The sequence below is a fragment of the Aulostomus chinensis genome, chromosome 10 (genome assembly GCF_037954235.1).
Source record: "Aulostomus chinensis isolate RoL2024-O1b breed Wild chromosome 10, RoL_Achi_v1.0, whole genome shotgun sequence".
Taxonomy (NCBI): domain Eukaryota; kingdom Metazoa; phylum Chordata; class Actinopteri; order Syngnathiformes; family Aulostomidae; genus Aulostomus; species Aulostomus chinensis.
The window spans coordinates 9,681,738-9,698,542 of NC_141329.1; the positions used below are offsets into that span (position 1 = coordinate 9,681,738).

Genomic DNA, 16,805 nt, shown 5'->3' on the forward strand with positions numbered 1-16,805 from the left:
ATCAAAAGAGTTGGCTGTGAAATAGTTAACTGGCAAGTCATACACATCAAAGTCATACCAAAGTTTCCAAAGACACCAAAGTGCTCCAAGTATTTGTCTCTGTCTGCCGCTATCTTTGCAAAATTTGGTGGATTATATTAACACAATGGACAGTGGCGGTTTAAAAAAAATGGACTTGAGCGTTCTCCCCCTTGCTGTTGTGTTGTATTTTTAGTGACACATTTATAATAGTTATGTTATATTGTCAAATCTTTGTTTCCACCTGGAATTGAAATGGGCAGCACGTTGGTGCAGTGGTCAGCACTGTCGCCTCACAGCAAGAAGGTTCCGGGTTAGAAACCCCGGCTCGGACAGGGGATCTTTCTGTGTGGAGTCTCCATGTTCTCCCTGTGCCTGTGTGGGTTCTCTCCCTTGTACTCCAGCTTCCCCTAACAGTCCAAAGACATCAAGAGGGGACGAGGCTGATTGATTCTCTAAATTGACTGTAGGTGTGACTGTGAGTGTGAATGGTTGTTTGTCTCTATGTGTTGAACCCCACCTCTCACTCAAAGGCTGCTGGGATAGGCTCCAGCCCCCCCACAACCCTTAACAGGACAGGCTGTTGAAAATGGATGGATGGATGAATGAGGTATGCTTCCCTTGCTGATGGATGGATGAATGGATGGATTTCAAATTTACACCCCACCTCCGAAGAGAAAAAATCCAGGAGGAGTTCTGAAGGCAAGAGCCACAGAACAACCTTTAGGTTCAAGGGAGAAAGGTTAAAAGAGAGAGATCTCCACAACTTTTTTGGAAATACCTTTTTTTTCCCGCACCCCATCACAGGCAAGAAGACAGATACCCTTCTCTCCTCTGTGCTGTATTGGGTCCCACGGACACTGGCTAGCTACTTGTTATCTTAGCACAATAAATGGTGGGCTTAAGGGTGGGCAGGTTAGTATACCTCAGGTAATCAAATACACTTTTCTCCCAATTATTCTTCCCATGCACAATTTTAAATGGGGTTGTCCATAACATTCACTTTGAAAGATAAGTTTTAAATTTTGAAACCATGACATCAAATGTTTTAACATATCAAATAAAGTAATAGACAGCATAGACATGATATTGTCACAAAATCAATCAAAATTATTATTTTTTGAATTATTGTATTTGAAGAATGCATTGATGAATTATTACATGGATTCATATCATCTAAATATCACTCAGACCGTTTGATAGCACAGTGTAGATGGTTGAGGAACAATCAAACAGAAACTCACCAGTGGTACTGGACGTAACATTGTTAAACCTGAGGCATGAAAACAAGTCAATAATCTCAGGAATTAACATCTAACGAGTAGAGCTTTAGCTTTGTGTGTGTGTGTGTGTGTGTTTGTGTGTGTGCGTGCGTGCGTGCGTGCGTGCGTGCGTGCGTGCGTGCGTGCGTGTATGTCTACACACTTGGCTTTTTGCAAAGTTATGCTGTTGCTCAGCTGTAATTAGACTTGAGGGATATCTCACATCTTACAAAGCACGTCATATTCATAATCCCTCCCAGGACTCACACCTAACTGTGACACATGTATTTAACAGCAGCCCAGGAGCAAAGTGCTGGGGGGCCGTCAGGCGGTAATGTATTCACACAAGGGTTAGATGCCCCCGGGGTCGCATTTAGAAATGTGTTAGAAAATTGTATATTATTTGGACACGCAGATGTTTTCTCATGTCCTACACATTCACATACACACTCGGTTCTTGGCAGCACAGTAGTTATTAAAGTCATCATTAGTAAATCTTAGAGGTCTGTATGTCCTAACCTTGCTGGCGCTTGGAGAGGCTAATTATCTCACCTGACAGCCAACTGAAGGACAGCCACGCACGCACACATACAAAAACACACATCTTGCTGCATCAAATGCATACTGATATACCTACATTTACATATAAATAAGACAACAACATAGTTGGGGAGAGATATGCTGATTTTGCATCTCATAGCTGGACAAAAACACACCATACACAACCAAAAACACACTTTTTATGAGTAAAGAAGTGTGCCAAAAGCTGCATCTTGTTAGCATAAGCTGCCATGATGAATTCCTGCAGTGAAGAGACCAGGGGACTCCACATAACTGTCAATGTGTAGGTGCTTTATTCAACCAAGAATCCCAACGTCATGCTTGTCATACTTGATGCTAATGAGTGAAACCTCATTCTGTCAAAACCAAGTTACTTGATGTGATTATTATTCTTGGAGAGTGTGAGAGAGAGAGAAAATACATGTAACTGTAAGAATTTTTTTTTTTCTTAAACTAACTATATACTAATAGAATGTGGAAGCGAATGAATATGCACCAGCAGCAACGGCAACATCTGTGCTAGTCTGCTTCAGTTATCACTCAAAAACAGAAATGGCATCCGTTCCTGTCCCAGGATCACGTCACCATGAGGCACCGCTGCACATCAGCTCATGTGCTTGTCGAGCAAATGAACGGTCAGTCATGTAATGCTCGAAAACTTGACTTAATGTTGAAATAACAATGCCTGCATGTGGTTAAGTGCACTCGTGATTACAGCCTTAATTCCTTTGTTTCACCTCATCTGTGTCTTGCTGTTGTGCAGCTGGATAGTCTGAGTCATCCATCACTGTTTGATCTGCTCTGCCTGGTGTGGAGTGGCCAATCGAATCACCTTGTATTGAGATTACTCTGCCCCCCCCCCACCCCGGGGACTTTGCTTGTAGCGCCTCAGGGTGCTGGTCAATGTGAATGTGGGATTTCCTTGCATATTGATGAGGCTACCATCCCGTGTCCTGTGCATTTGATCCCATCGGTATAGTTAGACCTGTTTATTTCTATTCTAATCTCACACAAGGAAATTGATGATTCAACCTCTCGGCTAATTCTTGACAAAGATTAATTGAGTCTTCTTCCCGTGTGTGTGTGTAGTTTGTGTAGTTTTCAGTAATGTCTTTTTTTTTGTGCTGATAAATATTGAGTATAGATGAATATGTAATAAGCTGGGAACAATACTAACCTGGCATTAACATGCAGCTGGTATCTGATGCCTTTGTCTGCATACAATTTAGCTGGATTTAAATCAAACGCGCTTGGCTTTCTCTCTCACCGGGTACTTTGTTTTGTCATGCAATATTCACATGCTTGAAAAAGCACACACATCCCTGTCAACAATGAGCCAGATTATGGTTAGGAGGCTTGATGATAGACCCACAAGATCCACAAGCAGGGGTTGAGGGTGGGTTGTTGGGTATTTAGAAGAAGCACATTTGGTTCTGTCCTTGCACCACTGGAAGAATCTGCCCTTTAATAAGAAGTCCTGCACCACACTTGAAACAGCAAATCTAGTTTAAACAACATTAGAGCTGTCAATCTAGAAAGCTAACTCGATTAACTCAACCACGGTTTAACCGGCTGATGTCAAACTGTCTGAAATGCTGGCATGTCAAGGAAGTGCAGTGCCAAGTTTGAAGTCTGGGGTCCAAGGAGTCTGGGTTCTGATCGTCTAGGGACTGAGATGACAGTCAGGATAGCTTTGATACTCTTGTCTGTTTGTCTGTACACTTTGTATGTTGTGATGGAAACAATCAGTCAATCAAAGTCAGAGATCGTCTGGGAGGATTTAGAATGTCAGACAACCCTCAAACAACACTGCACCAATGCTGTATAAATAGAGAGGCTGTGCTATTGTGTTCACATTGGCTCATCACCAACTTAACCAACCCATGTGAAAGCCATGCTCCTTGCACCACAAGACACGTTACCTCAACATACTTTGAAGCACATTTGGAAGCATCGCCGTAAAAAAGGTTGATTGAAATAGCAAAACAAAAACTGAAAAATAGTGACCCCATTTTTGAATGAGCTTCGACATTGCAAATTAAGACTTATGACCGACGAACTGGCTCCATCCTGGATATTCCCGAACTTTATCTCCGTCTGCAGGACGACATGTAACATGGCCACTTCTAACTGCTACGGTAGTTATTATAAATTATAAAGTGATTCCTCAGGATGCTCGCTATGTTCCACTGGTAGATGACCAAGACTCTTGTACTTCTACTTCATTGCCTATATGACAAACTTGTGATGAGAACAAATAGAGTATAACAAGTTTGTTCTCTTGCAACATTGTGGATCCCATCTACTGGATGCCTCTCTTGGTCTGACTGTTATTGTGTCATGGTTTGTGTTTATACCAGTTAGTTTAGTCTTTGTTCTGCTAAGTAATCACACAGTCCAAGCACAAGATGTCATTTCTTCTGTCATCAGGGTGTTGTAATTTATTTAACCATTGATTTCTTTCCACAATAGCCTCCCCTCTTGTTTTTGTCCAAATATTCTTGATGTCATTGAGCCTCTTAACCCCCCCCCATCGTCTGTATCATTCTGAGTCATTGTGGACTGGCTGGTTCTGAGCCGAGCCTTGTCACAGGGAAGGATGGTGGCCGTGGATGAGCTTGGCATTGTTCCAGCAACATGGATACACACACGGTCACATACAAACACAAACTCGAGCCCTAGAGGGTCTGGCGTCTGTTTTAGCCAGATGTGAGCCATCAAGAGGGAGACCCACGCTCACATGCACACTCACAGTCAGAAATATTCGCAATTCTTACATTTAATTGTATATCGTGAATCTGTGTGCACAAGTATGAGCGCACACACTCACACACAAACACAAGTCCCAGAGAAGTGGAACATATGTTATCCTCCCTCGACACAAGGGATTGTGGCAAAGCAGGGGGGTAATGTTTATGAGCGAGTGTCATTAATATGACAAAACAAGGCTGGCAGAGGAATTTACTGTGCACTCTGGTGCTGCCATCATCTGTCAGTGTTTCTTACTGCCATCCTCCTCTGCTGTTTGGCCGAACATAATTGCAGTAACAGGGCCATCACATAAAATTTAGTTTCTGGAGCCAAATGTTATTTGTTCGATCACATTAACTCTTGGTTCCACACAATTTGATACAGAGGGTCAGGTTTCTACTCTGCTGAGGTGGGCTCATCTTAACTCTTGGATACTCTTATCCATAACAAAAAGTCCGATTTTTTTTCGCACTGAAGTCAAATCTTAGTCCGTATAAGCCACTGACTGTAACCAGCAGATGAATACGGTGGATTAAAAATGAGTTGAAATTTAGAGGAGGGAAAGTGTAATGTAACATATGTCGCATAGTATTATATAACATAATGAAAATAGCACAATCTGTCCTTTTCAAACTATGACACATCTGTGTCTGAGGCTATATATTTGCTGCAGGGGGGGACACAGCAGTGAGGATCCAGGATCTCAGGGTAAAGCTTCCTCACAGACTTGTTTTCTCCGTCTCCAGCCATTTTCACATTAGAGAGATATTTGTGTTTTTTTTGTGATGTGATAATTTCCCTCTCCCTCCCAGGTAATCCTGTAAACCACATACTCATCACTTCCCTTTGTTTCTTAAAGCATCAAATCTGTTCTGAAGCTTAAAACCAGATTATTCCCTCTCTTAATCATCAATCATTGGTTGTCAGTCAGTGATTGGAAGGATTGATTATATAATCTGTTGCTGTCTGTCTCCTGGAGAATACCAATGAACACATTTAAATTTGATGACATAACATTATGCTAGTAGGTCACTTATGGAATGATTGATTAATGCTGATTTGGGGATTTAGCCAGTGTTTGCAGCTCTATCAATACCTTACAACAACTTTTTTTTTTTGCACTTTTCAGCAAAACAGCGAAGTGACAGATATTAAACTCCCACTGCTGTGAACATAAATTTCAAAGACTCAGTTTGCCACAGAAGTCGTTTTAGGCCAAGGCTTTGCAGTTAATCACAAATAGGACAAACAAGTTCACATAACCTGATTTATATGTATATGTGTGTGTGTGTGTGTATATATATATATATATATATATATATATATATATACATACATATATACACATATATATACATACATATATACACATATATATGTATACATACATATATACACATATATATGTATACATACATATATACACATATATATGTATATATATACATATATATGTGTATATATACATATATACATATATGTATATATACATATATACATATATGTATATATACATATATATATATATATATATATATATATATATATATATATATATATATATATATATATATATCCAGAAAGTGAAAAACACAACATTCGGGCTTTCTTTCCTTTTTGCACATGAGCAACTGTTTTCACCTTTTAAACGACAGCCATTTTGACAGGTCATTAAAAGGTATAATAATGTAATTATTAACATACGGTGGGCCATTTAGGTGTTCCAGAGTCCTGGTGTTGGCCTTGCTGCTCAGTCGGAAAGTCTGTGATGAATAATTGTTTGATCAGTTAAAACAGTGTTTACCTTTCTATTACCTGTAAAGACTCCTGTGCAGAGGGCTAATTATTAAATAAAGTTGGTGAGTTAGCTAATCATTTAAATCATGAATTTGCATTTGTTCATATATTGAAATGCCTTTGCAGGCATAATTATACCACCTGCAGTTCTTGTACCAAGAGATTCATGTAGAAAAATTAACAGGCAAATTTGAAACATCTGAGACCAAATCCCTGCCTTTTACTGTATTTCCTTCTACAGTATGATTGATATATGAGTCCCCAGGACAAAGCAACATGAGTAGTGTTAGGTTGTTGTTGTTTTTTCTACATTGCCACAATTTATTACAGATTGAATGATACTGGTACATTTAATTTACAGAATTTTTACAGAAAAATGCCCCCACTGTTGTAATTCTGAACACTCTATGTAGATGAGACTCTACTAATTTCCCCTCTCTTCTCTTCCTGTCCGCAGGGCGGTGGTGCACATTCAGGTCAATGATGTGAATGAGTTCACCCCAGTATTTCGGGAGCCCCAGTATCGCGCTGCAGTGACAGAAGGCAAGATCTATGACAGCATCCTGCAGGTGGAGGCCACTGACCAGGACTGTTCCCCACAATACAGCCAGATCTGTAACTACCAGATCACCACCACCAACACACCTTTTGCTATAGATCGCAATGGTGAGTACATCCAGTATAAGAGAGGGAAAGAGCCTCAGTGTGTTACTACCTCAAATATTAATTATTAATACAAGGATGTGCATTGCACGCTATTTTTACCTACTAAAGTCCTGCAATGCCAGACATCTGCGATCTTCTTGCTACAGAAATCTAGATCCTGAATGCCGCATACCTACAATGAGAACATCCTCTGAAAAACACATGCACTTTTAAGACACAACTTACCCAAAATGATGCTCAACCCTCATTGTCGTGTCCCAATGCCCATGTTGCTGGTTTACAGATACATGACTACTGCAGATCAACAATGTACCATACTAAAGGCTCAGGATCAGTTCTGCAATGCAGGGTTTTCTGGCCATTTCTTCCCATGTCTAGCAACAAAACATCAGGGAATATTGACACTCTTGATCAGTGTCTCTAGGTACTCCTGCTGGCTGATTGATACTCTAAATTGACCGTAGGTGTGGCTGTGAGTGTGAATGGTTGTCTGTCTATGTGTTGGCCCTGTTATGGACTGGCGACCTGTCCAGGGTGAACCCCGCCTCTCGTCCAAAAGCTGCTGGGATAGGCTCCAGCCGCTGCGACCCTAAACAGGTTAAGAGGAAGAAAATGGATGACCCATGAGTCTTGATTATTTTTAGTCTATTGTCACTTGTTCTTGTTAGCACCTACTTTACCTCAAAATGCCTCCTTTACAACCCTTCAGCTTCTTGTTGTTGTGATGTACTCCATGTCCAATAACTTCTTTGCTGAGGTTTTTGCTCTATTTACAGAAAGTCCAAAATCATTGGACCCTCCACGCAATTCTATTTATGAAATAGCCTTCAAAAGGACCGGAGAACAACTTTCTAGTGAACATTCTGTATATCCATGAATACACTCTTGTAAGGATACAACTTAAGACAGATTTTTATGCTGAGGATGAAATGTGCTGAAGCCAAGTGAGACATCCATCCATCTGTATACATTTTCAGACTGACCTCTACATTAAACCATTTTCTCAGAACAGTAGTCCATGTATCAATATTTTTGCCATTTGTGTTTTAATGCCTTTCCTGAGTTACATATACAAAGTCAGAGTGCATTCCTCCCCTCTGAACTGTAAAACTAACCCTGCCAGACAAGATATTCAAATACAACCAGGAGCCTTACATAATCGACTTTTTGATGTATAATTTTCCAGAATACACAGATGCACAGGACATTAAATTTTATGTTTTTGTTGCTGCCGACTGCAGAGTGTTGCTGTCTCTTAAGGTGTTGCAATAAAAAAGGCTGCCTGAATCGGACTCAAGCCAAACTGCCCACTGATCATTCCGGGGGTAGGGGAAGATGCAATTGTAGTTCTCTTTCTTCTCTCCCTCCAAATGAAGGGGTATTGCTCAGCCATTGACCGCTGAGAAAAAGCTGTGAGAGCACTTGAACTTGAGAGCAGCTAAGGGAGAGAGAGGAGGGAGATGGAGGTTGGAAAAGAGGCTGGTTTGGCTGTGAGAGTGAAAAATAATCAGGTTAGGAAAACATGGGTAATTGTAGCAGGGCTAAAAACAGAACACACCCATATACCTCAAGCCTGATTAACTATATATCTCCGTATCATGTAGTTCTAATGCAGTCTAGAAGCATAGAAAGTACCAAGCAGTGCTTGAAAACAGCCCAGCAAGCGGGGGCTGTGTTCACTCACTGACCACTGTCTGGGATTTTTGACATGTAACGTATCAGATGTATTATGTGTGATTGTGGACAGGGCAAGCTGTGAACTGCTCTCCTTGAAATCTTTAAAGTTGTCTGAAATCTAAATATGAGAGTCTCCAGCTAACTGCAGCCAATCAGACCAACAAACCACCATAGATGTTGAGGCCAGTTGGTAGAAGAGAAAAAAAAACAACAACATTTTTTCCATGGAAAAAAGCCTTCAGCCTGGTTCTTTGTTCCTCTTTCAAAGAGGAAATAGTCTTCTGAGATGCTATAGCAGCAACTATGCTAATTGTTGTTTTGAACCAACAGTTCTTGCTGTCCTCACTTTGCTCATATCTCTTCAAAGGGAACTGACTGGCTTGAAGCCTGACTAGTTTTTTTTTCTTGTGATCTTATGATGTCGTGATCTGGAGAAACCAGCTGTCTTGGAAGGTAAACACACTTCAGTGCTTAGCTGAAATATACATACTGTAGTACTGCTACTAAAAGTTTTCTTCAAATGCCCGTAAATGGCTTTAGCGTTGTGTTATTTCCCAGGGGTCTCTCTGATTGGAACGGCAAGTCCATGAGAACACACTGGCATCTAAGCTCATAGGAGGCTGAACATAACCGCTGCTCTCAGGTGAGGAGAGAGAGAGAGAGAGCAGGAAAGTAGAGAAGAAAGGGAGGAGGCAGGAATTATGAAGTTTGGAAAGGAAAGGATTATGAGGCAGAGGAGATGGAAGTTTAGAATATTATGGAGATTTTTTACCTCCTCAAATTATTATCAGAAATGCCATCCTCTTCCAGCTGAAGACATTTCCATGGAATGATGCGTCCACCTCAAGATGAGAGACTAAGAGGTTACGAGGAGAAAAGAGGACCTCAACTAAAGCTCTGGAGGTTTACATGTCCTTATTTTATACTCTTTCTACTCATAGAATGTCATTTAATCTGAGAAAATCTGTTCGGCCAGTATCCTCGCTTTACAGTAAGAGCTCAGATTATCATGTCTCATTTTTGCGGATTCATCAGCACAGTTTAATTAAATTAACTAAGCAGATTTTTTTTTTTTTGCCTCTCATTGCATCAGTTGGTTGTATTATGGTTTCAGAATGATGAGCAAAGTCTGAGAACTATTAGATTGATGTAGGCTCACAAGATGATGATGAAGAGCAGAATGGCTGAATGGCATTAAGTAAAAAAGTAATTATTAAAGGGATGATGCACAGGGATGCATAAATAAGTATGCAGAGATGATTTGCTTGTCAGTGTGTGTGTGTGTGGTGTGTGTGTGTGTGTTGATAGAGACACAAATAAAGAGAGTGAGATGGAGGGTAAGGGTGTCATTTACTAGATGGCCACCCTTGCCAGCAGTCACAGCACGCACAGCCTGCTGACACGGATAAGTTGATGTAGTAATTGAAGGAGGTGGAAATAGGAACCTCGGTCTTGCAGAAAAATGGAAGCTTGTGTGCGTGCATACTTGTGTTTGTGTGTGTGTGTGTGAAAGAGAGTGAGGGACGGGGAAAAAAGAAGAGAGGGCTGAACAACAGATGAGGCAGCAAACAGGGAAATTGGATGAGGCTGCAAAACTAGTGAGACAAGAAGTAAACCGAGAAGGAAGTTTGGAAAAGGAAGGAATGAGGAAGGAAGGATTCTATGAGAAGAAAGGGAACAATGCCATCCTCATATGAATTACAGTTAATCTTCCCACTCACACACTCCGTATTCCAATATACCACGTTATCACCGTGCAGCTGCCTGTTCACCTCTCTTCCCACAATACAACAGCCTCCAGAGACATCCAAACACAAGGCGCAAGAACAAATCCCAGCTACACTTCAAGTGTGTCGCCTTTCAGTGTTCTTCACACACTCCGAGTGTTCTCAGCCCAGCCCAGGCAGGAGTGTGTGTGTGTGTGTGGTTGTGTAGCATTGTCATTCATTTGAAGTTGAAGACTCATCAAATATTAACAGACACATTAAGACTACAAGAGCTCCCTTCATGCACTCTGCTCCGCATGAGGAAAGACTCTGCTTTGGTAAATGGGTCACTGTTCGTGATGAAGCAGGTGGCTCTCCATCCCTGAATGCTGTTTTTGATTTAGGATGTTGCTGATGAGTGGGCTATTTACGGTTCTTGTTAGGTGGCTATATTTTCACCTAAGAAAATCACAGCCACCATTGATTTTAAAAACATTAGCGTGAAATAACAAGGTGAGAGGACAAGTATCAGCATCTTGCAATCAAGAAGCAATAGGCTTTAATGAAAACATTACAAACAATTAGCACTAATCAAACATCTGTGTGCGTGAGACAACAGCACATCATATCTGCCTGCATCATATTTATTATATGATGTCACTTCATCTCAGAATGATGTGTAATTATGATGAAAAATGAAATGCACTTCACTCCCTTACCAAAACACATAAACATGCACGCATACACACAGTGTTTAAGCCCACAAGCAGCATTTCACAGTGGGTGATGTCATGAATCAAACATTAAAGACACAGAAGACAAATATGTTTGTAAAGCGATGGAAACATTACAGTACATATCTGTAATCTTTCTGGAAGTTTTCCATGGGAAGTTAAAGGGATAGTTCACCTCACTCCGTCAAAGTGTTTTCCTGTCCTCCTGAGCTAACAGTGAGCTGGAGTGTTATGAGATGTAGCCTTTAGGAGAGTGTAGTAATGCGAGCTGTTACTGGGTAATTGTTATAAGGTGGTTATGGTATTTTACGATCCTGACTTTAAGTGCTGTAGTAGAAAAGTCTCAGTCTTGTCTTTGAATCAACCACATTTTTACGCAGTCTTGTCTTGGTCTTGGACCAAGCGGACTTCAGATTTCATTTTATGACCACGACTGTAGTGATATTGCTAAATTTCCTCTGTAGTATTTGATTTTATATGAAAACGCCCCACCCCTCTACACACACACACACACACACACACACTCACGTGTTAGTGGAAGAAGCTGTCAGCTAATTCTGTGATTAAATTTGGCTACAAAAAAACATAAGGATTTGTATGTAAACAATTTTTGAAATAAAAAAAAGAAAACCACTGCTCAGTCTGTAAATATTGCAACTGGACCTTCACAGAGTCCTGGCTCTGGTCCTGGCTTGGTCTTGTGCTGCTTTAGTCTGTCTTGGCCTCGCCCTACCTTTGGACTTGTTCTTGACCTCTCAAATTCTCTAGCTTGGCTATAGGTCATTGTATAATAGTTTGTGGTATGTGCATCCCAGTCTACCAGTGCCCACATGGCCCAATGATACGTTACTGCCGTGATCAGTAATCTTCATCATGTCTGCAGTGGTTTATTGATTGTTTTTATGAATTTCATTATCATCTTTAAAACAGTGCCAGAAGCCACATTAGCACTCTTGTAGGTTTGTGTGACTTTGAGTTTCTCTGGGCTGCTTCAAACTTTAGAAAAGTTCAGGAGGTGGCTTAGTTGTAATGCTGAGGCCTTTTTTGAATGACTAAAGTCTTAGTAGTGTAGTCAGGTAAGGACTGACGTGCCATACATTTGGAAGCTCCACTTAACTCCCCTGGTCCTGACTCATTAGGAGGTTCCATGGAGACAGGCACCCTAAAACCCAAGCAACTAAATGCCTGAAACACAAGATTCAATCATTTTCTGGTAACATATTAAGATGTCTTCCGTGAAAAAGACCTCCTGCCCCTGTCAAGAGTTCACATCCATCCCCTATAATAACACTGCTATCCACTTCTAAAATTTACCTAAATTGATTACAGGTGGTTGTGTTGATGGGAATCTTGAGAGACAGGAATTAAGGGCATGTTGAAACTAATTACTGAAATACAGAAACCCTGGCTGCACTGAATGAGCCAGACAGAATGAAAGGTTGGTTTGGAGAACTCCGGAGATGTTAATTACAACTGAATTTTCTTCACCACTTCCAACTTAAGCAGACAGTTTGTCTTCTTACTGACTTTGGAGGTCTTTTTGGGACTCTTAATGTTCAAAATACGTCGGTTTGATGATTTGTGAGGCATGCCGTGAGACTTAACTATTCTCTACTGGTCATTTTAATGAGATATTTGGGTTATTTGAACTTGAGCGACTTTCTTCCCACCAGGAAACATCCGGAACACGGAGAAGCTGAGCTACGACCGACAGCAGCAGTATGAGATCCAGGTAACAGCCTGGGACTGTGGCCAGAAGAGAGCCTTACACAACGTCCCTGTCCGCATTGACGTCAAGCCTGTTTGCAAACCTGGCTGGCAAGGTGAGCCTTCAGAGGCAGGTCTCTGTGTGTAATGTTTATACATCCACAAACGCAGATGCATTTATTTGTGTGTGATTACCCGAGTCAGTGTGCTGAGCTGTGCGTGTTCTTTTCATCCTGGTAGAAACACAGATGCGATTATTTGCACTACTTAGTGCACGTGTGTGCGCATGTGCGTGTGTGTGTCCTTGCTTAGCTTGCTAAAGTATACATGCTTAATTTTTCTCCATTTCTGCTTATTTTACTGTCTGGCTTTCTCTTTTCTATCTCTGTCTCTCTCTCTCTCTCTCTCCCGCTCTCTCTCTCTCCCTCTCTCTCGCTCTCCTCCTACCTTCTTACATCTCTTGCTCATTTGCCTGACAACCCCTCACCCACCCTCTCCCTCTCTCTCTCTCTCTGAGGAATCGTCTTGTCAAGTTTAGCTGGTGTGATCAACGGCACTTTAGTAAGAGCACCGTGACACAGCCAACACGGTTCTGAGCACAACAGAGCGCAGTCATGGCAGCTTTAACAAGGCCCAGAATAATACAGAGACAACAGTCTGCACTCGAGTGCTTCTACAGCAACAACAAAAATGCAGCTCCAGATAAACGCCCATGCCATTTACTCAGCAGCAACAGCGCATGATGAAAGATGAGCACATGCGGTTTCACAATGCAACCGCATGCAATCGGTCTTCTATCATTACCAAGATAATTCAGACTTTCGATTTCTTGCAGTCCAGTCATTTATCTTCCAACTGGACCTGATTTTGGTGAGCTGGTAACAGACGCGGTAAATGAGTGGTCTGGCAGCTGCACAGTGGCAGCCGCCGAAACCTTGGAGCAACTGTTTGGATCAAATTCAACACCACAGTTGTGTTTTCTCAAAACAAGTGGCAACACATGGCTGGGGTTTTGATGCATTTAGGTGTTTCTGATCTACGTCAGGATTCTCAATAACAGGGTGAGAGTTTAAACCTTGAGAGAAGGCTGAGTCAGTCAATTTCACATCTAGAAAATCAGTCATGAACATTAGAATGATCTAGACTCTGTACTTCTAGCGGTGCAGTGGTAGCTCTGCTATTCTGGGGACCAATTCAAATGACATGTAGAATAGTTCTGGTGTTTTTCTACATGCGTGTTTGGGTGACAATGAGCAACAAGGGCAAAACTACAGGAACTTATCTAGTATTTCGCAAGGCAAGTGTGTGTGGTTTTTTTTTGCAGTATGTGCAAGTGAGATGTTAGAAAAACTGTCCAGATGTATAATGAGCGTTGATGTAGAGTGATGAGAACATGAGAATATTGTTGTCTTCCACCAGCACTGGCTCGGTCACTCGCTTCACAGAACCTACCGTTTGGCATTCAAGCTGTTCACAGCGTCAGTGTGTGACAGCATGTTCAATATATGGATCCTGACACAGTTGTGGGTTTTCACTCCCTATCTGTCATGCTCATGAAAGATTACGCCATTCCTTCTAGTCCTGTTCTTGTGATGAAATATAAAATCTGATCCGCAGGATTCCTGATCAAGTGTCATTCTCGTACAGCTCAGTGATGATATAAGTGCACTCCAGGCTGGAGGAATATGAGTGCAGGTCTGATGTGGAGTGGGCAGGGGGGACAAAAAGAACCTGATTTAGTGGACAGATGTTGATGGCAGGGCGGCATGGTGGTTTAGTGGTTATCACTGCCACCTCACAGCAAGGAGGTTCTGGATCAAGTTTGCAGGTTCACCTGTGTGGGTTCTCTCCGGTACTCCAGCTTCCTCCCACAGTCCAAAGACATCAAGAGGGGACGAGGCTGATTGATACTCTAAATTGACTGTAGGTGTGACTGTGAGTGTGAATGGTTGTCTGTCTCTATGTGTTGGCCCTGTGATGGACTGGTGACCCGGCCAGGGTGAACTCCGCCTCTCGCTCAAAGGCTGCTGGGATAGGCTCCAGCCCCCCCGCGACCCTTAACAGGATAAGCAGAAAAAAATGGATGGTTGGATGGATGTTGACAGGAACAGTTAAAGACGTTCTTAGTGTTCTTGCTCAAAATTGAAACAATTACAGTCATTTTCATTGACATTGAGCCGATGTAAGAAAATAGGGCCTGTAGGCTGAAATATTAGACTTAGAATTATCCTTTAAGGTTTATTAGGTTCAATAAATCAAAGAGAGGAAATAGACAAAACACGATTAAAAAGAGCTTTTCCTTTTGTTCTCAATTTCAGAAGAAATACATCAACATTACGTTGTTAGAAGCCGCAGTGGCAGCACTTGACAGCGTGTTGTGTAATGTTGGTTTTTTTTTTTTTTTGTGCTTCGTGCCAAAGGGAAACATTATAAACAAGGACGATGACAGGTTGAATCACAGACTCCGTGATGTACAGAGAAAGAATGCAGATATTCTCAACACTCATAGACTGCACATAAAACAAAGATGCATTTCATACTGACACCCATAAACATTCACTTTGCAATTCCCTCACATCAAAACAATCAAACTTTGTAGTTGCATATGCAGATGAGTGCTACTGCGACTGCTGCTGCTGCTGCTGTGGGCGTATATACAACCTCAATGTAGTGACGCACCATAATAAACACACACGCACACGCAGAGCAGCCAGGCCTCATGTGGGTGTATAGAATGACATTAACTACCTCTCCGGGCTCACAGGAATAATCCTGTCTTTGAAGCCTTTTTGCTATATTTTTATTTTTTCGTTTTTTTGTTTGTGCTTTTTTTTTTTTTTTTTTAAATTGGGATTTTCAGTGCATGATTATGGCAGAAAGATATACACAAACACCTCCAAACAGAGATGCACTCCACCTTGATGAAGAGGCAGCGGTCCCTTTGAGGGTTGTTCTGCTGCAGGGAGGAAGGTGAGGGTGGAGAGGGAGCACTGTATGCCACCGCAAGACATCAGGGGGGTATTAAACAGGGCTGGAGATTGTTGTGTTAAAAGAAGGCTGCTGTTGACAGTCAATGGAATGTCTAAGGATCACAGGCTCTCGCACACACACACACAAACACACACATTCTTTCACATGTGTTCACACAGCATCAGTGGTGTTTCCTGGGTCAGTCATAATTAAACACCTTAACCAGGGGACATATTCAGGGTTGATAGGGCTTCATTGATCAGGTTCTCGGTCCACATCCATCTTTTTTTCATTCATTGGATCTCTAACTGGATCTCTTTTGTGACGCCAAGAAGCTGGAGGGTTCTACAGTCCAGCAGGACGGGCCAGCAAAGCTTCTACCAGGTCGTCTTGGTTGCGTCTCACTAAGAATCCTCCTTCCACCTGGTCCTCAGAGGACAGACTCAGCTCCAACTGGACCCCTTTCAGACATCAGGAACATGCTTGGACTGAAGTGTCTGTCATAGATCGTTGTAGGAATGAGAAATATGGCACACTGCTGAATTAATGAATATTTTTGCAATTATCAATATTATAAATTATCAATTTTCATCATTTCAGTTATCCGAACAATGTAAATTCCCATTGACTTTTTGTTAACAGAAACCATGGCAATGCTAATTTCAAGGATTGGCTTTAAAAAACAATAACAAGTAGTTTGTTCTGTTTTTTTGTTTTTTTTTCTTTTTTCTCCCATTGGCACTCACTTTCTTCACCTCTGCTTGTTCTGCCCTGATAATAATGTGAAGGTTTTTGGTTCCCATGTCTATCAAGATTGGGTGATACGACCTGGTGCATGATGGGTATTGTTGGAGCACTTAACATATTTGTAAAACATACAATTTGTCCTTATGAAGGTCAGATTGGGTCATACCTGTTTAGCAAGTATGTGTCTATTTTTTGGGAAATGAACCTGC

General features: G+C 41.5%; 1 protein-coding gene across 1 annotated transcript in view; it reads left to right on the top strand.

Moving 5' to 3' along the window:
- LOC147254348 (calsyntenin-2-like) overlaps positions 1-16,805 on the top strand; it is a 239,670-nt gene that overhangs the window by 148,501 nt on the left and 74,364 nt on the right. Inside the window, exons 4-5 of the mRNA XM_086215968.1 lie at positions 6,847-7,055; positions 12,846-12,995. Coding sequence (XP_086072094.1) covers positions 6,847-7,055; positions 12,846-12,995 — 359 coding nt within the window. The remainder of the gene's footprint in view (positions 1-6,846; positions 7,056-12,845; positions 12,996-16,805) is intronic.